The sequence below is a fragment of the Zootoca vivipara genome, chromosome 1 (genome assembly GCF_965207765.1).
Source record: "Zootoca vivipara chromosome 1, rZooViv2.hap1.1, whole genome shotgun sequence".
NCBI classification, from domain to species: Eukaryota; Metazoa; Chordata; class Lepidosauria; order Squamata; family Lacertidae; genus Zootoca; species Zootoca vivipara.
The window spans coordinates 126,836,796-126,863,779 of NC_142582.1; the positions used below are offsets into that span (position 1 = coordinate 126,836,796).

The 26,984-nt window shown below is 45.3% G+C and overlaps 1 protein-coding gene across 2 annotated transcripts in view; it reads right to left on the reverse strand.

Moving 5' to 3' along the window:
* The window catches only part of MNAT1 (MNAT1 component of CDK activating kinase), a 124,863-nt gene that overhangs the window by 57,354 nt on the left and 40,525 nt on the right, over window positions 1-26,984 (reverse strand). For both annotated transcript variants that reach the window (XM_088674091.1, XM_035104252.3), the window contains one exon: window positions 16,180-16,305. In XM_088674091.1, coding sequence (XP_088530217.1) covers window positions 16,180-16,305 — 126 coding nt within the window. The remainder of the gene's footprint in view (window positions 1-16,179; window positions 16,306-26,984) is intronic.

Sequence of the window (26,984 nt, forward strand, 5' to 3'; positions counted from 1 at the left end):
ATTTATTATGAAAGGGGAACGAAGGGGCGCTATTGCACAACATGCGTCTTCCACATAAGAGTCAAGTTTAACCCTCCTACGCCTTTTTTTAAAAAACCCACTTTTACTTATCTGATGCTGGGGGTCAAATAGAGCCCGGAAAAATCAGTTTTTTAAAAATGAGACGTATTTGCTCCAATTTAACGATAAAAAAAAACAACCTGTGTCAACATGGGTATAAATATCCCCAGGGTAGTGGCTAGGATATGCAATGAGCCCCCTAAGTAATTTCCAGTGGGGTCCCCCGATACTTTTGTTCATCCACTTTTTCAATGAAAAGCTTCCTGGGGGTATGAATAATTCTTTCAAAAGCACCCAATGGTTCACGCCTTATCTTAAAGGGGGGGAGCCTTTTCAGCCTGAAGGCCGGGTGCCTTTCTTGACAACCTCCCAGGGGCCACATCCCAGCAGTGGGCGGGGCTAAAGGCAAAAGTCGGCAGAGCCACAGAGGTGAATTTTACCTTTGTGGAGTGGGCTGCTTTCTACAGAGATTCACACACCCGTGTCTCTAGCCTCCATCCAAGCAAGCAAAAGGCATCAGCAAAGTTCAAGGAGACATTTCAGCCATGCAAGGACACTCAAGGAGAGCCCACAATGGGCATGGCCTGCAGAGAGGGGGGGCGTACTGAGTAAGGAGAGTCCTGAGGGCCAGATAGAGGCTTCAAGGGCCACATTTGGCGCCTGGACCTGAGGCTCCCCACTTCTGTCTAGTATTGTGTTTGTTCAATGACAGCCTGTGCCATAGTGGAGTCGTTTAGATTCCCAACACTTTGTGGACGTGCGCCGTTTTATTTCACCGCTACACCCTTCCAGTGGAACCGCCAAACAATCGCAGAGGAGTGAGGTCTGAAGCACTGCAAAACCAACTCTTTTTTATCTGATGAGACCGTACCAGTTATGAAGTGGTATAGATGAGAAGAAAGAGTTTTCCGTGTTTATTTTATACCTGAGTTAGGACTCCAAAATGCGTACAAATGGTTAATCCCTTTTAGCATTTCCAATGGCTAAATCCACAGGATCTTTGGTGATTTGTGAAAGATCTTTTGCTGCTGTATCTTAAATGCCAGGCTTTAATGTCATTATGGATGCAGAGAGATCGCACAAGACGGTGCCTGCAAGTATTGGAAGGGCCTTTTATTAATAAATTAGTATTTCCTGTAACTGGACTCGGGGGGGGGATTCAGCAAACCCTTCAGCTGTTTATCTGAAGGATTTTTTTCCATGCTCAAACAGCATCGGATTCCCCTAAAACGATGCACTTTAATGTGATTAAACATGAGCGCTCGGGGATCATTAACAGCACGAACCTAACTAGGTTTACTCATAAGTAAGCCCTAGCTTAGTAGGGATTCGAACTGCAGCTATTTTCGTGGGAAACGTTCCCCTCCCTGCATCTGACAGCCTTGGGCACTGGAATTTTAAATCTGAAACTCAAGGGGGAAAGAGAAAGAAGTATTCTGAGGCCTCCCATTATAAAATGCCAACGACATGAACAGTACTCAAGCACTGAGCCTTACGGAAACGGCATGTAAAGTAAGCTGAGGACTCACATGCACAACTGCATGCCTCTTGCTGGTAAAGCAGTAAGGCATAAGAAACATATGTTCCCGCGGAGCAACAGCATGACTAAATTATTCTGCCAGCTAAATTAACGCATTACAAGAGGGTTTCTTTCCCACCATTCGAGGTGATGGCCATGAGCGAGCTACTCAGTTTTCACTAGGCATCTCCTATTGCAGGGTATCGACAGCGCCTGACATCCTTGGTTTCAGAATGTAGGACTTCGCAGAATTCTACAGAAGGGAAACTAAATGCGTATAGTCTCTCCCCTTGCACTCAAAGCGTCGATCCAGAAATCCCACGGACGTGGTATGTCGATACTGACATTTGTCCTCCAAGGCCAAAGGTGTCTGTGTGACCACAACCACCCACATGACGCTATCAATATATCCTTATATTTTAACCATTTATCTTCCATGTTCAACTTTTTATTAACTTTTGCCTCAAGAGGTGAAATCCACCTGGGTGTTTTCCTTTCTAAAAGGTCTTTATATCTGGCCCAAACATTAAACAGTGATTTCCTTATAATATGGCATTTAAAACCTTTATGAACTTTGACCTTGTCATACCATAAATAAGCATGCCAACCAAATGCATTGTCAAAACATTCCAAATCTAAGACATCAGTGTTATCAAGCATAAACCATTCTTTCATCCAGCAAAATGCCGCAGCTTCGGAATATAACTTTAGGTCTGGTAGGGAGAAGCCTCCTCTTTCTTTAACGTCAACCACCCACATGACGCTGTTGCCTGAGCTTATCACTAGGGGGACCAGCTTTCTTCGTCAGGTCTGCTGTGTGTGCTACTCAGACCTACTGCCAAAAATGGTGCACAAAAGCTGGGACTCAAGGCTGGGCAGAGATAAACCCACCAAAAGTTAACGGCCTCAAAAATCCAGGACCACGCACGTGCCAAGAAAAATAGATTTTACCATTCTATCTGAATGTCTTTTTTAAAACAAAAAACTGAAATAAAAAGATAATTAACTTCTCTCTTTTTTTTACAAAGGTGATTAACTAACAGTAAGGCATAACTGCATGAGCCAGCAATGTGTGTATGTCAAACCCAGGAGGAGAGGAGATGGAGGAGTTGGGGCTGGTGGGGGATATAGCTCATGCATGCTAAACTACATCAAACTTAATCACAGAACCATCGTCATCCTTTACATTAACTCCAGAGCTCTAAGCGATCAGCCATCAAAACATCTCTTTGTTGAAAAGAGAAGGGAAAGGAAACAGAAAGGAGCTAATGCAACCGGCCTGAGTATTTTCATCTGGGGACTTCAGGTTCAAACTAGCTTATCAGAAAAATCACTCTCCTTTGCCAAAACTGAAATATGTTGATTCAGGTGACATTCCCTTATCTGACCTCTCTCTCCCTCTCCCCCCTTCCAGCCTCAACACTGGCTGTCACAGGCAATTGAAAATTCATGAACGCACCAATAGAACTGAAAAATAAGGAATTGGGACGTTCCCAGCTGCGCACGCACACACACACACACACACACACACACAGAGAGAGAGAGAGAGAGAGCAATCTGGGGAAAATACTTTCCTCCTAGTGCAGGGATAGTGAATTCATGGCCCTCTCGACAAGGTTGAATTCCAGCTGAAAACTGAAAAATCTCTGCAAATTGGAGTTGGGGCATTTAAAGCACATTACTTCCCCCACATCCAGGGAACTGTAGCCCCATGTGGGATAAACTACAGTTGCCATGATTATTCAGAGGCCACGGTGTGCTTTAGAAATATAGCTATTCATTAGTAAAACAAAACCACAAGACAGGAGGTAGATTTTTACTTTATTTCTACTCTGCATCTTCCACGACTAGCCCTTCCTGTGGATCAATTCTTCTTAGCAGCCAATGATGCGAAGCAGGGGCAAGGCAATGGGGGGGGACGGTACGGACACTGGGGTGGCCCCATACTGGAGGCCGGCCATTTTGAGTGTCAACTTAGCCAAAGAAATTGGCCGATGGTGAAATGGAGGGGAACTCGCAGTGAAATGTTCACAGATTCATAGAACTGTAGAGTTGGAAGGGACCACGGTGGTCATCTAGTCCAACCCCCTGCAATGCAGGAACCTTTTGCCCCATGTGGGGATTGAACCTGCAACTCTGGAATTAAGAGACTGAGGGGCTCCATACATAAATGGAGATTACTTGGTGAACCTTAGCTGACTGCATGAACTAAAGGTAAAGGGGCCCCTGACCATCAGGTCCAGTCGTGTCCGACTCTGGGGTTGCGGCGATCATCTTGCTCTATAGGCCGAGGGAGCCGGCGTTTGTCCGCAGACAGCTTCCGGGTCATGTGGCCAGCATGACAAAGCTGCTTCTGGCGAACCAGAGCAGCGCACGGAAACGCCGTTTACCTTCCCGCCGGAGCGGTCCCTATTTATCTACTTGCACTTTGAGGTGCTTTCGAACTGCTAGGTGGGCAGGAGCTGGGACCAAGCAACGGGAGCTCACCCCATTTCAGGGATTCGAACCGCCGACCTTCTGATCAGCAAGCCCTAGACTCTGTGGTTTAACCCACAGCGCCACCTGGGTACCGACTGCATGAACTACCACCAGCTAAAGTATTAAATGTCCAAGCTGAAATGAAACATATATAATTTAGAAAATAAGCTGTCCATTTATTTACCCGTGAAATTAACAAACACTGGTGCACCTCTTAGCTAGGCTTCATTAGAGTTGAAACACATATTTCTAGCCCTCATCATCATAAACAGAGACAGACAGACTCGCACCTCCTGCATATTCAAACACACCCATCCCAATGTGTTACAAACTACAGCAAGTGTTCTCTTGTCCCATTAAAATACTAAAGGTTTTATTTACAGGTAAAGGATCTGCAAAGGGTCTGTAATGGTATACTTTGAAATTGGATTAGCTGGGTTAATTATCTGAGAGGAAATAAGAGCTGATACAATAAAACCAAGATAAGCCATTAAACCTTTCAAAGGCTGAATATTTTTATCCCTTTAAACAAACAGGGATGTAACCAACAGGTGAGTGCATTTGCCTCGGTTTTGACTTCACGTTTGATGTCTGACAATGGTTGCAGGGAACAATAATCTCTTCTCCGCCCTTGAGCACCTGAGCACACACCCTTCATGAAAACCATCATTAGGACATCTTCTTCACTAGGTATCTGAAGAAGTGTGCATGCACACGAAAGCTCATACCAATGACAAGCTTAGTTGGTCTCTAAGGTGCTACTGGAAGGAATTTCCTTCACTTTAGTTCATTGTCTCTTTGATGCAGAAACCCTTTTCACCACGACACATGCAGGCAGGCACTCAGTGCTTGTACTGTACCTGATTAAGGCCAATTCCCAAACATCCAATGGGCACCCAAATAAATTCACTCTTCTTTAGTTCCTCACAGGAGGAAGAGCACCTCTGGCGGGGGACACGTCATGCTCCTTCTGGGGCAGCCTGTCCACCTTTGGTCTCCACCCTGCACTCAGCTCTTACCTGTGGCTCCTAGAAACTGTCAGTGGCCACACCCAGGAAACGACTTCGACTGGGTGGCAAAACCAGGTGAGGGTAGCCATTGGGTCTCAAACCCTGCATGTGAAAACAGGCTCTACTGCATTGGACCCAACAGCGGGTCCAAAGGTCAAAACATCTTATCCCAAACCTCTGCTGCCTTCATACTTGCCAAGTTGCTGTCAGAGAAATAAGGGACCGGGCCGGAAATAGCAGACTGGAGGTAGCGCTGTCGCCATTTTGGAACTGGGCGGAGCATGCTCAGAAGTGACTTTTGATGCTGCTTTGCCCAGTTCCAAAATGGCCGCCGCGCCAGAAGTTGCACTGCAGCCATTTTGGAACTGGGAAAAGCAGCATCAAAAGTCGCTTCTGAGCATGCTCCGCCCAGTTCCAAAATGGCCGCCGCGCCAGAATAAACCGGGGGGAAACAAAAAAATCCGTTTTTTCAGCTTGGAACAGCTGGAAAAACGGGGATTTCCCGGGGAAAACGGGAGACTTGGCAGCTATGGCTGCCTTGCGGGATAACTAAGGAGCTAAGCAGTAAACCCTACACATATCCAGGGGTCTTGTGGTCTGGGCAGCCCAGGACCTCCGTACACACTGCCCTGGCTTGCGCCCCAGGGAGGTCACTTAGATAGATAGATAGATAGATAGATAGATACTTTATTGTCATTGTACATAGTACAACGAGATTGAATGCCATCCCATAAAAACAAAAACAAAAGCACAATTACAGCCACACATACACACACATCGCAACTCCCCAAGATCCTATTATTTAGTTACAGCATTTAAGATGCTTATAGCTCTTAGATAAAAACTTTTTTAAATCTATTTGTTCTTGATTTAATTGTTCTGTAACTCTTGCCCGAAGGCAACGGTGCAAAAAGACTATATCCAGGACGAGATGAATCCTGCAAAATATTATTTGCTTTTTTTGAGGCAACGGGAACTGCATAGTTCTTCCAGAGATAGGAGGGGATGACCGATAATCTTTCGGGCTGTGGCTATGACCTTCTGGAGCACTTTCCTATCCATGACTGTGCAGCTGGAAAACCAAGCACAGATACAGTATGTAAGAATGCTCTCTATGTAGCCTCGGTAGAAGGACACACGCAGTGGTTAGACTTCACCCCTGGAGGTGCACTCCATTGTCTCTCAGGGCAGATGGATGCCAACGGCTCAGGACCGCAATACCTCAAGGACCGCCTCTTTCCAAACTATTTTAGAGCATAGAGCAGTCACATGCCTGTAAGACCTTGTGACTTACACTTCAAGGGGGACAGAAGAGGCTACAGGCCCTTAGTGCATCCAGCTCAATGCTGTTTGCACTGACTGGGAGTGGCCCTCCAGAGTTTCATACCAGGAGGAGCCCTTCCCGGTCCTAAGCAAAGGTTCCTGGGGACTGAATCTGCGACCGCCTACATTCAAAGCAAATGCTCCCCATGAAAAGCCAGACTACCACAGAGCTGCAGCAATTCTCGCAGCTGCATTACTCGTTTTTAAGAAATACAAAAAAACCCTGCAGCAAATCACACAAAATATTGTTTAAACTGAGTTGCAAGCAAAAGGCGCTCCTTGACAAAGTTACCGATGTTCCTACCGGTTGCCCCCTTTCTCCCCAGCTGTGGCTATCCTGGAAAATGCCCCCGCGGCGGAATGAGGTTTGAAACCAATCAGTTCTATTGAAGCCAGTAGCAGGCTGTTTTCAAGACCTGTGGAACTCCTTGCCAGTAGAAGTCCAGAGGGAGATATACCTTCTGTCTCTCAGGCATCTTTTGAAAACTGCCCTGCTCAGGCAGGCCTTCGCAACTAGAATTCTTTTTTCCAAACGGTTTATTGATGTTTTCACTGATGCTATTGTTGCAAAGCTTAAGTTTTCTATGCTGAACACTGCCTTTCTACGTTTTCTAGGAAAGCGCCATTTTTTAAATATTTAAATAAAGAAATGCTTAAAAGCAGGCCCGAAGTGGGATCTGATCTCACGGCCACCGACATTTGCCAGCCATTAAAACTTCATCCAAGTTTCTTTTCTCGGCCATTTCGCTTTGAATATTAAAAGTTTATTACCAACATTCTAAAGCAGTAAAAGATACCACTCAAAATGCATCTTTCCATTATATTTATATGGTGCAAGGTTTTATTTCGTTTTTCGGCCCTCCGTGATTTATTCAGCACATGGTCAAAAAAACACGGTTAACAAAAGAAGGAATGCAATAGACTTCATCTTTAAAAAAAAAAAACAACCAACCCAGACAGCAGAAATGAGAAGTTATATTGAGATAATCTATTAAATGTGCTTGCATTGCACGGATGATGTGCTGTTCCATCAGAAAGCATGTAGGAAGTCAGCATTTATCCAAAGTGTGAAGTACTTCCATGTGCTTAAAACGTGATCTTTCCAAAGCAAACAATAGCGGAAAGAGGAGGGGAAAACAAAGAGTATCTATTCCCTGCCAGCTATTTTTTGGCTAGTTCTAGAGACACCTTCCGTCTTGCACAGCTTAGCCGAACAAATCAGCAAAAAATCAGCACTAAAAACCCTGGGAGTCCACTGATGAGTATTTACTTACTAATGGACATACTGGCGCCCTGTCTTCTGGTCTCTAAAGATATGCAAGGTGGTTAACAACATGTTGGAAATATTAGAAAATAATAATGAACAAAAAGAAGACAGGCACAGAGAAATGAACACAACAGAAAACTGCAGGGAACAATAAACAGGGGCACCATACCAAACCAATGCCTTTTTACAGCATCTAAAGATCAGCAGAGGGTGGACAAAACAAGCATCCCCCAGGGAGGATGTTCCACAGCTATGGTGCCACTGTTGAAAAGGCCCTGCCATGATCCTGATGATGATGATGATGATGATGATGAACATTTGTTTATCTTGCCCAGCACAAGCCATAGCAACATACAAAAAAAAAATCTGACAGACAAAAAAACCCACATTAAAACCAACTGGAAAAAGAAGTACATTAAAAACATCCCGCCCACGTCTAAAAAGCCACAGCTAGTTAAAGACTAGAGGAAAGTTGTTGACTGGCACCTAAAGATACAGTATAAGTTGCAATTTTCAGCTGAAACCATTTGAAGCATCCATTGTGTTGAGCTACAGTGGTGCCTCGACTTACGAATTTAATCCGTTCCGAAGACACCTTCGTAGGTCAAAAAATTCATAAGTCGAAAAGTGCCATTGGAAACGCAATTTCCCATAGGAATGCATTGGAAACAGAAAAATTCATAAGTCGAAGAAACCAACCCTATCTAAAACTGCCGCGGTTTCCGTTCGGATGTTGATAAATTCCTAAGCGTGCGGACATTTGCCCCATTCATAAGTCAAAAATTTGGTTGTCAAGTCGTTCGCAAGTCGAGGTACCACTGTATTTCAATTGCTTTTGTTTGATTTGCTCATTGCAAACAGCTGAAAGTCTGTACATTTTGATAACAAACCTAATTTGCAATTGGCGCTGAATAATTTTGATTGCAACTGTATATAATGATGGTGCCAGGCAGGCCTCCCTGGGAGGAGCATTCCACAAATGGGGAGCCACCAACGAAGAGGCCCATTCTCATGTTGCCGTCCTCCTCCAGTCCTCTCGCGGAGAGGGCACACGAGGGTCTCAGGGGATGATGATCCCCTCCATTATAACCTTGCCAGCAGAGGGACCTAAAGTATCATGGATACCATACACAGCCTGCAACAAAGCATACATTGCAACCTAGTCTGTGGCTACAACAGAACGTTTCTTTCAAGCCTAATCTTTTTTGGGGGGGTAGGGGGGGCCGAGAGCACCAGGGAAATTCTTTCTGGGAACACCCTGGTGAGTCCTGAGTGAGTGTCTGCATATCCCATAAGCCAGGGGTAGGGAAACTAAGGCCCAGGGGCCAGGTGCGGCCCATTCGCCTTCTCAATCCAGCCCATGGACAGTCCGGGAATCAGCATATTTTTACATGAGTAGAATGTGTGCTTTTATTTAAAATGCATCTCTGGGTTATTTGTGGGGCATAGAAATTCGTTCATTCTCCCCCCCCCCAAAAAAATAGTCCAGCCCACCACATGGTCTGAGGGACGGTGGACCAGCCCACGGCTGAAAAAGGTTGCTGACCCCTGCAATAAGCTACTGAAACCTTGGTGGATGACTTGGGTGGTTCAGTTGATGTCAGGGACTGGACTGAGGAGGAATGGTGGAGACCGTCCCCCCCACTCCTCAACCTTCAAGAGAAGAGGGAGACAGTATAAATTTACAACAGTGGTTTGTAGACGGTCACAGCTCAGAGATAGATGAGGGGCAAAGCTGGGAAATAATGGGAGGAGGGGGGGAAGCAGAGCCGGAGCAGCTGGCTGACACGTTATCACTAGAAAGCATTCCAGACACCCCTTCTCCCTGAACCATTGAAAGTAGGAGAGCAAAGAGACAAGTGGCCCTAAGCAGCCACCGGAAGGGACGGGAAGGTGGAGATTACTCTGAGCAATCCCCTTACTCCAAGAGGCTGCCTTTCTAAGCCTCTCTCTGTGAATATTGAATAAAAGACTATGGTAAGAGCTTTTCTTGTTTATCTATCCCTGGCAGCCTGCTGTGGGGGGATCGGATTCCCTGACGCCTGACAGCTGTGCAAGTATTTGGTGCCACACCAACACAAATTCGAAGGCTGTGGTGTATTCTGCTGAAGTTCTGCTCACCTTGATGCCCAATGGCAATAGTGCTACTGGACCGTCCCCAAACAATTGTGTCGGGGGACTTCAATATCGCACCAAGCCTGTATGGGAGGCTCCTGAGTTTCCTAGTGAGTTCTGTGTAATGAAATTTCAAGTGCAGGTGGCACAAGAACTGTAGTGACAATCACAGAGTTGTAGAGTTGGCAGAGATCCTGAAGATCATCTAGTCCAAACACCTCCAATACAGCTGTCCCATATGGGGATTGAACCTGCAACCTTGGCATTATCAGCAGCGCCTTCTAACCAACTGAGCTATACAGTGAATCCTTGAATCCAGTGGATCAATGAGCAAGCACAGGATCATAATTTGCCTACCAGGTAGCAGTGCCAAAGAACGCTTACTTCTCCACCACCATTACATCCTGGAGTTGCTCCTTAGCTGGGCTGTACGGCAAATTACCTGATGAAAACCAGTCCATCGTAAGTTGCATCAGAGCCCCTGGAAGCCAGCTGTGCCCAATCTGCAGGGCATCTTGTGGGCTCCACTTTTGATGAAGGCTGACAAATTTCAGCTCAGTCTCAGGCTGCTACTGCATGCAAATCAGGTGAGGCTGTGTGGGTGCTGGGCCTCTGGCTGGAGGCAGAAATGGGCAGGATGGTGACCAGTAAAATGACTTATTAGTCACTTACGATTTTTCTTTTTTTAAATAAAAAAAACTAAACTAAAAACTAAATCCAAGCTAATTGAGCTTAATGCTTGAACACTTTGAAAGATCGGCAATTACATAGTAACCCTCAGGCTAATTAACATATCCTATGCACTAGTTGGTAGGTTAGCACTCATTTAAAAAAAGAAAAACTGATCCAATGACAGGCTGCTTTTCAACACACTCTGTCTGGCTTACACTTCAAATAACAAAAAAAGGAGGAAATAGTCCAAACCTCTCAAATGCAGCTAAACATGTTCCTGCTTGAACCTTTTCTTCGCTAAGAACATTTTAATTTTTTAATGTGGTTGAAAGGTCTTTGTTATATCATCATCATCATCATCAACAACAACAACATCAACAACAATAAACTCCAGGCAACAACAACAACAACAACAAACTCCAGGCTTTGCCTGTCCTGAGACAATCCAGTGCACAACAGAAATATACAAACACTTTCCAGAGGGGAGGGGATAGTCCCATTGCACCAGCTTCTGCTAGCTCAACAACTTGGTTGAATCCGGCCCTATATTTTTCAGAAAGTTGTTTGCTCTGCATTTGGACAGCTCTTAAGATCCCACAACCGAATGTTGCATGGCAGTTCCTGAGATCGAGGAGCAGGTTTTCATCTATATTCAGATGCATCATTTTGGATCAAGACGACAGACTGAACCTTTCAAAACTGAACTAATTTGAAACACTAAATTTAAATACTCCCAAGCAGCACCATCCTGCTTCCTACAATGGCCAGTCCAAACCAGGTAACTCATGGAAGCATACATGATGAAGGCATGACCCCGCACCTCTACCCTGCAATTGTTTCTCTCCACAGGGACGTAAGATGTTGTTCTTCTATACCCGATCACCCCAACAGTACGCAGAGTTCAGTACGGTACTTTCTACTACAACAAGGATAGCCAATGTGGTGGCCTTCCAGGTGTTGTTGAAACAAACCTCCCCTTCGTCCCCAACCACCGTGCAAAGTGTGCAACTGAAGCTTCTTCTTCTACAAGAAGATAAAGCAGCCGGGGGAATTGTGCCAGCACGCAGGTGCTCCTTGCAAAATATCGAGAAAGCGCCCGTGCATTTTACAACTGCATGCATGAAATTTTCATGATGCATTTTTAAGGTTGAGCATTTGCTTTTTCCACAGTGAGGACAGGTAAAGGGTCCTGGAAAGCCTTTTCCAAATGTTTTGTGGTGGGGTCATATGGGGAAAATGGAAGGTGAAAATGAAGTGGAGTTACAAAGAATTAAAAATACGTGCCTCTGGTTAGTTTTGTGCATTGGCCTGTGTATGTGATTGTTTGTGTGTCTGGCCCTGCAGCCCTTTGCCTAAAAAAAAAACATTTCAGAGCATCCCTGCACCCATAGTACTAGTATCAACAGAGAAAAACAAGCCCTAGATTTTGAATTTGCAAACGCTGGGACCATGAGCCTCCCTGAACCAAAAAACACACCAGCAACTCAGTGAACAATGCTGCTAAGATGGTGCCTGTTGTCTTTGTCCATGGACTTTTCTTGGCAGGGATACTGGAGTGGCTTGCCAGTTCCTTCTCCAGGTGGATCACGTTTAGTCAAAACTCTCCACTATGACCTGTCCATCTTGGGTGGCCCTGCATGGCATAGCTCATAGCTTCTCTGAGTTATTCAAGCCCCTTCGCCACGACAAGGCATTGATCCATGAAGGGGTGCTGGAGGAGACTCTTGAGAGTCCCATGGACTGCAAGAAGATCAAACCTATCCATTCTTAAGGAAATCAGCCCTGAGTGCTCCCTGGAAGGACAGATCGTGAAGCTGAGGCTCCAATACTTTGGCCACCTCATGAGAAGAGAAGAATCCTTGGAAAAGACCCTGATGTTGGGAAAGATTGAGGGCACTAGGAGAAGGGGACGACAGAGGATGAGATAGTTGGACAGTGTTCTCGAAGCTACGAATATGAGTTTGACCAAACTGCGGGAGGCAGTGCAAGACAGGAGTGCCTGGTGTGCTATGGTCCATGGGGTCACGAAGAGTCGGACACGACTAAACGACTAAACAACAACAAGATGGTGCAGTTGGCAGAACTCTGTCCTGTTCCATATCCACCAGATTGCATATTGCAGGGAGTTTGGCTAGCATTTAAGATCCTGAAAGAAAGGCTTTCAGGCTCTCTTGCGACAAGCTGCGAGCTCTTCCACTACCACTACATGCTGCATTTTGCTGAATGGGAAGCTTTCTGAGTGTGGCCTCCTCACCCAAGCAAACCATGAGCAAATGTACTAGAGCAGCCTGTTAATGCAAGGATTATTGAAGGGCCATCATCTTCCATATGAACTTCCTTCAGAGGCCTTCTCTGGGGGTCCCCATCAACAGAGGACAGTTGATAAGTGAATAGGGACAGTGCAGCATCAGTCGTGGTGCCCGGATCGTGGAATGCTCTCCCCGACACCTTTCCTTTATTAGCTTTTAGGTGCCAGGTGATGTTTTTGTGGATAATATTTCAGGGCAGCTTTATCATTTCACTGCTGACTTGTTGCTGATGGTTTTATTGCTGGCCTCCTCTCGCTGCTGTTTGAGACATTTTTATTGCCACATTTGTTTTAAATTTAGAGCTTTAATTTCTGTTGTTAGCTGCCTGGAAAGCTGTTTTGCCGAAAGGCAGGGGGAAATTAATATTTTGAAATCAGTAGTTCCATACCTCTCCTGGAAACAGCTCACACGTCAGAGGGAGCTGGAAGATCAGCGGGACATCTAAGCCCTGCAATATCTTCTGATAGAAAAAAGAGGAAGAGGACGGAGGAGGAGGAGGAGGAGGAGGAGGAGGAGGAGGAGGAGGAGGAGGAGGAGGAGGAGGCGGAGAAGAAGGAGAAGAAGGAGAAGAAGGAGAAGAAGGAGAAGAAGGAGAAGAAGGAGAAGAAGGAGAAGAAGGAGAAGAAGGAGAAGGAGAAGGAGAAGGAGAAGGAGAAGAAGAAGAAGAAGAAGAAGAAGAAGAAGAAGAAGAAGAAGAAGAAGAAGAAGAAGAAGAAGAAGAAAGGGAGGAGGAGGAGGAGGAGGAGGAGGAGGAGGAGGAGGAGGAGGAGGAGGAGGAGCTCCTCCATGGCTATCGCTATCCATTTCCCACCAGGTGCCATTTTTTAGATCAACCTTCCAAGGACCACATGCCAGTAGAAGACAGGGCCAGAGGCAAAAGTGGGCCGAGTACTACATCTAAGTTTATGCTTGTACAGAAGTCAAGTTTCTACACACACTCACACATCCCTGTCTAGCCTCAACCCAATGTCAGGGCGGGTGGCGGGTGCAGGTCTGCAATAACTCGCAAGGTGTCACTGACGTTAACTCTTTATTCGAAGAAACAAAACAGCTCAGGCCTGGTGAGCACAGCAACCAATGAGGTCCTCACCTTCCCACAGCTCCCTAAGTCTCCTCCTCCCCGGGTCCTTCCTAAGCAATGTGAGCCTCCGATGCCTTGACTGTTTTTGCTCCCCCCTTTTTTATACCTCTTCTGGTTCTGGGAGGGGAACTGCTCACAGCAGGAGTTTTTTTTAATGTTTGATAAGTTTTTAATGTCTGGTTTTAGTTTTGTTTTTATATGTGTTCGCCCCAGCCAGATGGGTGGGGTACAAATAATAAAATTATTGTTGTTGTCCCACCACCAATCCCTTGGGCTCTGAGCCTTCTTCCCTTGGGGGTTCCCCAACTGGTGCCTCCCCCACATCCCTCTGCATCCAGCCAAGCATTATTAGATTTCAAGGACACTTGCCAGGCAGGCAAACAGGAAGGAGGACCAGTGACGGATGTGTTCTTCTTCTTCTTCTTCTTCTTCTTCTTCTTCTTCTTCTTCTTCTTCTTCTTCTTCTTCTTCTTGTTATTATTAATACCCAGTCCATCTAGCTGGGTTTCCCCAGCCACTCTGGGCGGCTTACAGCATATCTAAAAACATGATTTGGCCTGGGGAGAGTTCCAAGAAAGGCTTTGAGGGCAATATCTGGCCCCCGGTCTTGAGTTTCCCTATTCCTGCTGCAGAGAATTCTCTCTATGCCAGATATGTATCTGTATAGAGTAGTAGGCAGGGGAAGCAAAGTGCTATGCAGAAGCTAGATCCCCATGAAAAATCAAGAATCCCAGGTTAAGATCCCTTTTGCCAAAATATGGGCTGGACACACGGACCCCAGAAGTCCAGAGCATCCAAACAAGAGTTTGGCCAACATGTCTGTAAGAGTAAAAAAAGTTTGCAGCTTGCTTTAGCTGCCAATTATCTGAAGTGTTCTTACAGAAATCATGCTGAACCTCTTCACCGTTTACAAGATTGACGTTCCAGATAAAACTGCTCCAAATGGCATTGGGATATTTGAGGAATTAAGTAATTATCTCCATACAATGAATTTTGCTACAGGGGACCAACAAAAATGTGTTAAAACAAGCAAGGAAAGCTTTGGAGGGCTAACATCGAGGGAGGAAAGAAAAAGAAAAGCATTTCAACATAGCATGCAATCAGCCCTATTTTTTTTAGTTTGAATTAAGGGAGCAAGGAGTGTTTAAACAGCACAGAAGATTAAGTCATTACCCAAATGAAAGCTACTTGTGGCTTTGTTAACTACTGAGCAACCGGAAAATATGGCAGAGTCACTTGCGCAATCATGGAGTTCTTGTGTACCTACGGATTGTGCAAACACCACTTAAGACTCATCAGTTTGCGTCCAATGAAGTTGTTTGGCCAACACAAGGATATCTGCTTGCACAAGGCAACTTCCCGTCCTCTCCCTGCATGCCACCCTCCAAATCTACTCCAGGGGGTTGGGTGGAACCTCCAAAACAGTTTGCAGGGGGCATGGAGAGCACACACTGGGAGGAGAGGGAGGGAAAGTTCTATTATGTCAGTGGAGTCCCTTATGCCAGGCATGTCCAACAGGTAGATCGTGATCTATTGGTAGATCACTGGACGCCTGTGGTAGATCACTGGCTCCCCCCCCCTAGAAGCTCAAGAACTTTGGCTCCCCTAAAAAATGCTCAACATTTTAGCCCTTCACCTCCCAAAAAGAGGGCTTTCCTCCCACCTCAGAAAAGCTCAACAACTCTGACCTGAAGCCCTAAAAATGGGCCTTCCTCCTTCCTAAAAAATCTCAACAACTTTGACCTGAACCCCTAAAAGGGGGTAGATCACTGCCAGTTTTTAACTCTGTGAGTAGATCGCAGTCTCTTCGGAGTTGGCAACCCCTGCCTTATGCCAATTGAACCATTTTGTTGGGTAGAACCCAAAGAATGTTGGAAGGGATTCTAGTCCAAACCCGCCCCCATTGGTTCCGCTGCCTACTTCCACCATCACAAGCCCACTCAGAATAGGCGACACTCATGTTTACAATAACCACGTGGAAACCTGGTTCACACCAGATTGCACGCACCAGTGAAGCACATAATGTATTTTGGGGTTTTTTCATATTGTAAACCGGCCTGTGATCTTCGGATGAAGAGTGCTATAGAAATTTAATAAATAATAATGACCCCCCTCCTTTATTCTTTTAACCACCGCCTTCAAATTTACATTATACCAACACTACTTAAGTGCTACCACAAAGTTTGATGCTGGCATGGTGTTAAAGGCAAGTCAAATGTAGATCTCAAAGACCAAGACTGAAAGAGCTAAAGACTGCGATGCAGAATGTAGAAAACTCATCCCTCTCCCCCCCCCCGCCACGCACACACACACACACACACATGCACAAAGATGTCTGGCCTTACCATTTTGATGCCAGTTGAAAATGCAACTGGCTTGACTGGTTTGGGAATCTCCAGTTGCATTTCGAGTTGGGTAGACCTGTCCTTGTGCTGGGCCAACAGCAAAGAAGCAGGCAGATGAGAACTTTCCTGTAAATGGAATTAAGGAGAGAGAGAAAAATAAGACAGAGTAAAATATTTAAAAGGCATAAACAATTCACCATTAGTGCCGTATATTCCTAGAATGACAAATTGCATCTCAAAAGGCTGTTTTCAGGAGAACAGGACACGGCTCGATACTCCTGGTTTACCAGAAAACGATCACTTTCAGTAATAAGAAAAAGCTGCATTAGCCTCATAAATCAGAGGGACTTGCAAACAGCCATTTTTATAGATTCCACATTAAATGACAATATAACAAGCTCCTTATTTCAGAAGGCCAAATGCAGCCATTATGTATTAAAAATGTTTTTTTAAGTAATAATAATTAGAACTTAATCACAAAAACAAGCAGCACAGAAAGTCATCTAACTTGGATCAGATGTTTATCTAAGACGCATTCTTTCAACCAATGAACTCCATCCAGTTTCAAATTGGTTCTCCATTAGATTTCACCTGAGGCCGTTTGGAGGTGATCCTCGCTCCCCTTTTGCACAATGGCGCTATTGTACACGCAACCAACAGCATATTTATTTTCTCCTTTAGTGATTTCTTTTTAGGGAGGCCAGTCAAAACCTTTCCCATTTTAAAGGAAAATGGGCGTGCGTGCACATACAAAGCAATGAAAGTTGCTCAAAAACAAGTTAAAATTACTTAAATTTTTATGAGCAAGAGCAACAACAGAAGGATTGTTAATGCGGGCAAGCACTCTGCATACCAAGGAACAAGAAATCAAATTATTGGCTGAACTGACTCCTGAGCTTTGACGGGAACTACAGGTAGATGCAATGCCTGCCGTGGGCTTGAGGCCAAAAATGGCAGATTCCTCCCCTCCTCCTAATACAGTCATACCTCAGGATATGTCCACTTCATGTTGCATCTTTTCAGGTTATGGACACGCCGAACCCAGAAGTCCCGGAATGGGTTACTTCTGGGTTCGGTGTGTCCATGACCTGCGCGCATGCACAGAAGCGCTAAATCACGCTTTGCACATACACAAAGCGCCACATTGCGTCACGCTTGTGCGCAGATGCGGCGCTTCATGTTGCAGCCTTTTCATAGGATCATAGAGTTGGAAGAGACCACAAGGGCCATCCAGTCCAACCCACTGCCGAGCAGGAAACACCATCAAAGCATTCTTGACATATGCTTGTCAAGCCTCTGCTTAAAGACCTCCAAAGAAGGAGACTCCACCACACTCCTTGGTAGCAAATTCCACTGCCGAACAGCTCTTACTGTCAGGAAGTTCTTCCTAATGTTTAGGTGGAATCTTCTTTCTTGTAGTTTGAATCCATTGCTCCGTGTCCGCTTCTCTGGAGCAGCAGAAAACAACCTTTTGCAGAGGCCGCCCTGCAAAACGGGCCGCCGGAACGGATCCCGTTCGCAACATGAGGTACCACTGTATGCAGTTAGGAAAATGGATTATGTAGTACCACAGTGCACATTTTCCTGCTCCATTTCTGTGGGGCAGGACAGGGCATGTGATGATATGGCTTGAGAAAAACTCCTGGAGGATAAGGTTAGGAATGGCTGCTAGTCATGATGGTATAAATAATAAAATTATCATTATCATTATCATTATCATCATCACCAATACCATTATCAGAGGCAGACTGCTGGTGAACACCAGTTGCAGGAAAACACAAGTGGGCAGGAGGGCTGGGCAATATCTGGTTTTCAACATCATGATATAGCACCAGCGAAATATCGCAATATACCAATGTATCACAAAGTGTGAAATAAGGATGGAGCTATGTAGAGGCAATGGCTGGCTTCCCAGTTTTTCCCGCATCGTGATTTTGGCCGACACCTGCTGTTGTGATTCGCTGCCCCAACAGAGTTAACAGGGGCTGCAGGAATCAAGAGAAGCATTGGTTGGCTTCACGCTTTTCCCTACATTGATCCAGCTGCAAAGCTCTTATTTTCCTACTGCTCATACAGAGCAGATTGTGCCAGTTTTGGAACAGCACCACTGGAAACTGGTGCATTTCTGAGCACAATTCAAAGCGTTGGTTGTACCCTACAAAGCCCTCAATTGCAAGGGGTCAGGGTACAAAATTTTAAAGGACCACATTCTCCTGGATGAATCTGCCTGGCTTCAGATGAGCTTCGGAAACCCTGCTTTGGGTGCCCATCAGCATCAACATTGAAGTCAGGAATGGGGTGAAAGTAGAGAGGGGCTTTTCAGTGGTGGCCCCACAGATTGTAGAACTCCATTCTCAGGGAGATTCTCCTGGCATTGTTTTTATTTTCAGCACCAGGCGAAAATTTGGTTTCCAAAGCTCTTTAGTTCTGCCTATATTTTTTGCTGGATATCCTAAACTGCCGCTCAATTCTCTCTTTGTTTTATTTTAATGTCACTTTGTAAACCCCTCTGAAAGCCACGACTGAGTAAATATGTTAAAGAAATAAACAGTGCACTGCGTGAAGCAGCAGTATTTTTTTCCCCCCCAGTCCGGAGCTTACCTGCCAATCAAGCCTTGTTCCAAACCTCTCGTTTGACATGTGAGTAAATGTGTATATATAAACACCATCTACTCTTCAAGCTCTCAGCTGCCATCTCCCAATATTATTTCACAGAACAATTGAATCATCAAACTTAAAATGACCCTGGAGATCCTTCCGCTTCTGTTCTCTACAGCGTACAGAGGCAGAAATAGCCAGGCAAGGAGGCATGGGAGAGGAGACAGGACTGGCCATCGCCAAGGCTAGAGTGCTGTTAAGCAGGAGTAGCAAGCAGACCACTCTCCAGATGCGGCAAGGCTCCCATCAACCCCCAGCAGCATGGCCATTGGCCGGTGATTATGGGGGTTATAGTCCAGCGACATCTAGGGGCTGGATTGGCCCAGTTTTGGCACAGAAACTGCTTTGGTCACCCGGTATGATGACCTCTGTCAAGAGAGAGAGACATGGGAAACATGTCCCTGTTAATTCTTCTCGACCTCTCAACGGCTTTCGATACCATCAACCATGGTATTCTTCTAGAGCGACTGTCCAAACTAGGGGTTAGGTGGTGCCGCTTTACGTGGTTCCAGTCCTACTTGGATGGTCGTTCCCAGATGGTGTTGCTTGGGGAAAGCTTTCCAGCCCCATGGAACCTTCGATGTGGGGTTCCGCAGGGCTCAATCCTATCCCCTATGTTGTTTAACATCTACATGAAACCGCTGGGTGGGTTTATCCAGAGGTTTGGAGTACGCTGTCAGCCGTATGCTGATGACACTCAGCTCTATTTCTCCTTTACATCTGCAGGTGAGGCAGTGGAAGTGCTGGACCAGTGTCTTGCCTTGGTAATGGACTGGATGAGAGCCAACAAACGGAAGCTCAATCCAGATAAGACTGAGGCACTGTTAGTGGGCGGTTCCCTAGACCAGATAGGTGAGAGATTGCCTGCTCTTGATGGGGTTATACTTCCTTTGAAGGAGCAGGTCGCAGCTTGGGGGTACACCAGGATCCGTTGCTGTCACTCAAGGCTCAGGTGGCCTCAGTGGCCCAGAGTGCCTTCCATCACCTTCAGCTGGTAGCCCAGCTATGCCCCTATCTGGACAGGGATAGCCTAACTCCTGTTGTCTGTGCTCTGGTAACCTCAGGGTTAGATTACTGCAATGCATTATGCGTAGGGTTGCCTCTGAAGACAGTTCGGAAATTTCAGCTGGTGCAGAATTCAGTGGCCCGGTTGCTCACCGGAAAAAGACGGTTTGAGCATATTACACCGATCCTGGTCCAACTCCACTGGTTACCAATTAGGCCCAATTCACAGTGCTGGTTTTGACCTATAAAGCCTTAAACGGCTCAGGGCCGCAATACCTCAAGGACCGCCTCTTCCCATATGAACCTACCCGGACCCCGAGATCATCTTCTGAGGCCCTCAGAGTGGTCCATCCTCGAGAGGTCCAGGGGGTGGCAGCACAAGAACGGGCCTTCTCTGCATTGGCTCCCTATCTGTGGAATACTCTCCCCAGGGAAGTTCGCCTGGCTCCATTATACACCTTTGGGCGCCAGACAAAAACATTATTTTTTTAACCAGGCCTTTTGTTTTTTTGGTTGACATCCTATGCCCTTTTAAAATGTAGGGGGGGTGGGGTTGGGGGGGTCTATTGGGTTGTTTTTATTTTGGTCATGTATTTTCTGGTTTAATATTTTGATGATGATGATGATGATGATGATAATAATAATAATAATAATAATAATAATAATAATAAGGCACCACGTTGTCTACCTCTGCAATGAAAAGGGACCCAAACCCACTAGGGCGATCCTGGGAATTTAAAAACACAGTTTATGAACTGAAAGGGGAAATTTCCAGATCATACAGTCACAAAGAGAGACCCAAAAAGCACGTGGGCAATTTCTGTATAATGCAAGGAAGTCATACAGAGACGGACGCTAATAATAACCAACAATAACTTTATTATTTATATAACAAAATAAAAAAATTCCTTCAGTAGCACCTTAAAGACCAACTAAGTTCTTATTTTGGTATGTTCTTATTTGGTTCGTGCATGCACACGAAAGCTCATACCAAAATAAAAACTTAGTTGGTCTTTAAGGTGCTACTGAAGGAATTTTTTTATTTTGCTTTGACTCAGACCAACACGGCTACCTACCTGTAACTTTATTATTTATATGCCGCTCATCAAACTGGGTTGCCCCAGCCTCTCTGTTCAGCTTCCAGCAAAATATTAAAGTACTATAATTCATCAAATATTAAAAGCTTCCCTAAACAGGGCTGCCTTCAGGTGTCTTCTAAAAGTCAGGTAGTTGTGTATCTGCTTGACATCTGATGGGAGGGCATTCCACAGGGAGGGCGCCACTACCGAGAAGGCCCTCTACCTGGTTCCCTGTAACTTCACTTCTTGCAGTGAGGGAATTTCACTACAAGACTGAACCTCCATGTCCGGGCTGAAATTGGGGGAGGAGACTATAAGAGGGTTGCTATCAGGAATGCAGAGGGCTTGTTTATAGATTCAGAACTACTTAAGCTCTATCCCATCAGAATGACAGCCTGCACTCCATAAGGCACAAGGTTCTCACCACCAATACAAACTGAGATATTTTTTTTCTTTTAAGGAAAAAAATTAATTGAGAATTCACAAAGGAGGTTGTGAATATTCCCTTTCGGGTGGAAAGAAACACAAACAAGAACCTTCTTTCCACCCTGCCCTTCGCGTTACCTTTCAGTCGTTAACAACATATTTAGATATGTTTAGTAGCAATGTGTGCACAAATGTCATTAAGTTACCTATTTTGGTCATGTTATAAAGATTATTTATAACTGCTCTCTTTTTTTGCAAGCCATCTGGCAAAATGGATTTCCAGTAAAACCAACTGCTGTGTAAGAAAACAATGTCCACCCCGTATAAATTAAAAGAGCATTTAAAGCTGAGTTGGAAACACTTTGGTGACTCAGTATAACCCTCCCCCCCCCCACTCCAGCCATTAAAAGAAATAAACTGTTAGTACTGGAGCTGTTAAGAACTTCAGACTATGTCTACCTTACAGCTTGCCTCCTCCATGTATTTCTCCCCTGCCACTTGAGATAAAGACATAGGGCTTTGCATCATGTTTCCCCATGTACAGGGGGAGACGTCTTGCCTACTGACCATGTGTAATGATTAGAGCAGGCATCCCCAAACTTCGGCCCTCCAGATGTTTTAGACTACAATCCCCATCATCCCTGACCACTGGTCCTGTTACCTAGGGATCATGGGAGTTGTAGGCCAAAACATCTGGAGGGCCGCAGTTTGGGGGTGCCTGGATTAGAGGGTCACACTGCAATTGGGGACAACTGAATTCAAATCCCCATTCAGCCATGAAGCTCAATGGGTGACTTTGGAACAATTGCTGCATCTCAACCTAAATTACGGAACTCCCAATCAAGTAAGGACCATATGGCCCCTTTTCTGCAAACCACTGGAATACCAGCAAAGACTGTGGTTGGTTGGTTAGTTAATTATTTTAATTTGTATGCCACCTTTATCTTCTGTGGATTTCAAGGTGGTGTAGATCAGAGCTTTCCAAACTGTGTGTCGCGACACAATCATGCGCTGGCTGCAGTGTGCACGTGTGTCATGCAAACGTTCCCCGCGCTTCCCGGGGCTGGAAAGGGGTTAGTTTAACCTCCAGTTTACTAGTAAAACCGATTTACTGTGTCGTGAAATGGTGCATGTCTAAAAAGTGTGTGAGCGACATGAAAAGTTTGGGAAGCTCTGGTGTAAGGTGGCTCTCATAGAATCATAGAGTTGGAAGAGACCACAAGGGCCATCCAGTCCAACCCCCTGCCAAGCAGGAAACACCATCAAAGCATTCTTGACATATGCCTGTCAAGCCTCTGTTTAAAGACCTCCAAAGAAGGGGACTCCACCACACTTCTTGGCAGCAAATTCCACTGTCGAACAGCTCTTACTGTCAGGAAGTTCTTCCTAATGGTTAGGTGGCATCTTCTTTCTTGTAGTTTGAATCCATTGCTCCGTGTCCGCTTCTCTGGAGCAGCAGAAAACAACCTATCTCCCTCCTCTATATGACATCCTTTTATTCCTCATAAGGCATCGTTTCCAGGCCTTTGACCATTTTGGTTGCCCTCCTCTGGACACGTTCCAGCTTGTCAGTATCCTTCTTGAACTGTGGTGCCCAGAACTGGACACAGTACTCCAGGTGAGGTCTGACCAGAGCAGAATACAGTGGTACTATTACTTCCCTTGATCTAGATGCTATACTCCTATTGATGCAGCCCAGAATTGCATTGGCTTTTTTAGCTACTGCATCACACTGTTGACTCATGTCAAGTTTGTGGTCTACCAAGACTCCTAGATCCTTTTCACATGTACTGCTCCCAAGCCATGTATCTCCCATCCTGTATTTGTGCCTTTCATATTTTTTTTGCCCAAGTGTAGTACAGTACTTTACATTTCTCCTTGTTAAAATTCATCCTGTTCTCCTCCTCCCCATTTCATCCTCACAACAACCCTATGAGGTAGGTTAGGCTAAGAGAGGGTGACCAGTCCAAGGTCATCCAGTGAACTTCATGGCTGAGTAGGGATTTGAACCCTGCTCTCCCAGGTCCTAGTCCGGTGATCTAACCATTACACCACACTGGCTCATTTGGTGTGGATTTTCTCTTCGCTGGATTTTTGTGCTGCTGAATTTTCATCTATTCCTCTTTTCTGCGTTAGGTAATATTGGTTGTTTACTTTCCATCATGTTGAATTTACTTGGGCTCTCATGTCCAGTCAATTGCAACCAATGATTATTGGGGGGGGGGGTTGCGGTGGAGGAGGGGAACTGCAGAAACTCCCGAAGTCAAGCTATGGGCAAATTATCTCAGACACTACAAAAGGGGGGAAGGTACTGAGCATCGCAGCTGCAGTTTTCTTCAATAGCTGCAGGTTTCGGCCAGCCCTGGAGTCCGGCTTGATTTTGCTTATTGCCACAACACACCATTCAAAAGTATTATTTCAGCAGCTTTGTTGTTAGGCTTTGGAATGTCCTGGTCCGCTGATGCTTGCTGCTTTGCGTTTTAACCAGAGGCTGCTTTGGAAATATTTTACACACAACGAAGTTTCATTGGTTTGGGGGGGGGGAGTCTGTCCTTCAAGACCCTCTCTTGGGACCTTTAAGGCTTTTTTTTTAAAAAAAAGGAGGAGAAGGAGAAGAAGGTGGAGGAGAACCCCAAAGAGAGAGAGACTAGGCTCAGAGGCAAATTCCCCCTTAGCCCACCCAGATTCTTTTAGCTGCAAAGGAAAATGGCCTGTCTCATAGCTTAAAACGGGGGCGGCAAATGTGATACCATTGAGATGCGGCTGTACTACAACCCCCATCAGCCAGCAAAGGTCAATGATGATGGCAGTTGTAGTCCAAAATGTCTGGAGGGCCCCACATTGGCTATTCCTAGCTTACAGGATGCTATTGCTCGAGATTTGGCTCTCAAAATGTATGTGATCGTGCCCTCTGAGTCCAATTCCTTCTACTCTTTTGGGGGTGGCTGTAAGGAAGAAAATGCCAGGCCAGCATTCCTAGGCCAAACAACTGTGGGCTTAAGAGTTCCAGGCTGCTCTCTGCTGCCAGAGGTACTTAGCACCGTGCATATACACTCTTTGAAACCTTGCAGTTTTGAGTAGAGAGAGAGAGGTTTGCTTAGACCTCCCCAATACTTTCCTGCAAGATGAGCAGAAAATGCAGCAGCTTAGTGGCAAGAGCATCTGCTTTGCATGCAGAAGGTCCCCAAGTTCAATCCCCGGCATCTCCAGGAAGGGCTGGGAATAATATCCCCTGCCTCAAACCCTGGAAAACTGCTGCCAGCCAGTGTTGGCAATGCTGAACTAGATGGACCAGTGGTAAGGCAATTTCCTAAGTCCCTGCCAAGTGAACAGGAACATAGTTCCATAGTAACCTCTGGCATCATCAAGCAGAGCTGGGGAAAGACTCCTGCCTGAAACTTGGAGAGTTATCTTTGTAAAGAAAAAAAAACCTGAAGCTTTCTTACTAGGAATTTTAGGTCCAGAAATACCTATGGATCAGAAGAGACTATTCACAACAGCTGCGCAGATGCTACTTGCCCAAAGAAGGAAGGAGGACAATCTACCTACAAAAGAAGAATGGCAGATAAAGATGATGGACTAAGCCGAGTTGGTGAAAATGACCGGGAAAACCAGAGAACAAGAGGACAATTTTAACAAAGAATGGGGAAATTTTCTAAGTTAATTGAAAGAGCACTGGAAACAATTGAAAACATTGGCAGGATTGTGAAAACACTTGCAATGAAGCGAGAACTATAATAAAAATTGAGTTTTTTATTATTATTAAAGGTTCTCTTGAGTTACAGAAATATATGCAATGTCTCTCATAACATGTTTACAAATCAGTTTCATTTGTTGCGACATTGGGAAGAAAGAGGGGGGGGGAATTGAGTTTTAAGAAAATATGGAGACTATGATATAACAGAGATTGAAAAAAGAGTATCTGGGGAAACCATGGAAGGGTGGAGGGAAGTTCCGGGATTCTGAGAATACTTTTTGTAAAATGATCATGATTTATGTATGATGATGATGATAAATGTTAAAAGTGAAAATGAATTTTTAAAATGTTTAAAAAGAATACCTGGAGAGCAGCTGCCAGTCAGTGTAGACACAACTAAGCCAAATGGACGAATGGTGTGACTCTGCATAAGGCATGTAGTGTGTTCCTGCCTTGTCCTCTAACCCACCTGTTTGGCTCTAAGTGCATCCATACGCTTAATACCCACTTGGATACTACAGGGGAAGTGACAGAGACTATAGACTTAAGAAAAGAAAAAGGGAAGGAGGGAAAGCAGCCAGACCCTGAGCAGGTTGCAAGGTCTTTAAAACATTATACTGTTCTGCTGCCTGCAAGGTCAAAGGCTACACAGGATTTCCTTTTTCTGTCAACATCCAAGAAGGGGAGCATGCCGAAACATCTAACATCTAAGAATAATTTAAAAATACAATACCTCCCCTTTAAAAAATAAAAAAAATATCCACATGCCCCCTTGCTCCCAAGTGAGGTTCTCCCTGGGTATATCCCCCCCGCTCAATAAAACCACCTCTTAAATCACCTGACACTAAATCCCCTTCTCGTTTCAGTGGCTATCCCTCAGGGTCAGATAAGGAGTTCAGGTGCTCAGCCCAAAGGAAGAACGGAAACAGAACAGAAATAAAAACACATCAACAATTGGATAGGACTATTAAAGCAAAACAATAAAAAGTGTTGTTGGGGGTTTTTTGGGGGGGGGTTGCAAGACAGGAAGAAAGTGAAATCCAGCTGGTGTGCTCGTAACAAGAGACCCAGAGGAGAGGAGAAGCGGGAAGTGAACATTATGGGGTGCAATGGAGGAACCATGTGACTAAAATGAAAATTCAGGTTGGGCCATGGTGCCAACAGAGTAGCCAAGGTGTATTTTTAAAGAGATCTGACATAGCCCGATGACCAGTCTTGTACTGACAGACTGATGGAAAATCTCTTCTGGAGGCAGGGGGTGAAAGACAGAAAAAGAGCCAGTCTCCAAAATAAATCGGTCATTCTCCTGCTCCAGCCCACTGAGCCAGTGTGGGATAATTGGTTACTGTATGGGACGTGGACCAGAAAGGCTGGGGTTCAAACCCCCATCAGTGGTGAGACTTGCTGAGCGACGTCTGTGCTCTGCCTAACCTACATCGCAGGATTGCTGCGAGGAATAAAACACAAGGAGACATGCGTCACTCTGAATTCCTTGGGAAGAAGGGTGGGATACAAAGCCTATGCACCGAGACAAACTGTGTGTACAAACTGAAAAAAAAGAGCCACTGCCAGGTGGGTAGCTCCTAATGCAATCTAATCGCCGCTCTTCCATTGCAAGCTGCAAAAGGAATTGCAATCAACTTCCCACAATATCTGGGGTGTTGCAGTTCTGCTGTGTGCTATGGTCTGTGCAACCCATTCTTCTGGGGAAGAAGAGAAAAAATCAAGAGTTGCTGCAGTCTGCGAAAAGGCAGATCCTCAGGGAAAATGCAGAATCATCATCACAGTTCAAGAAGGATCCTGACAAGCTGGAACCTGTCCAGAAGAGGGCAACCAAAATGGTCAAAGGCCTGGAAACGATGCCTTATGAGGAACGGCTTAGGGAGCTGGGTATGTTTAGCCTGGAGAAGAGAAGGTTAAGGGGTGATATGATAGCCATG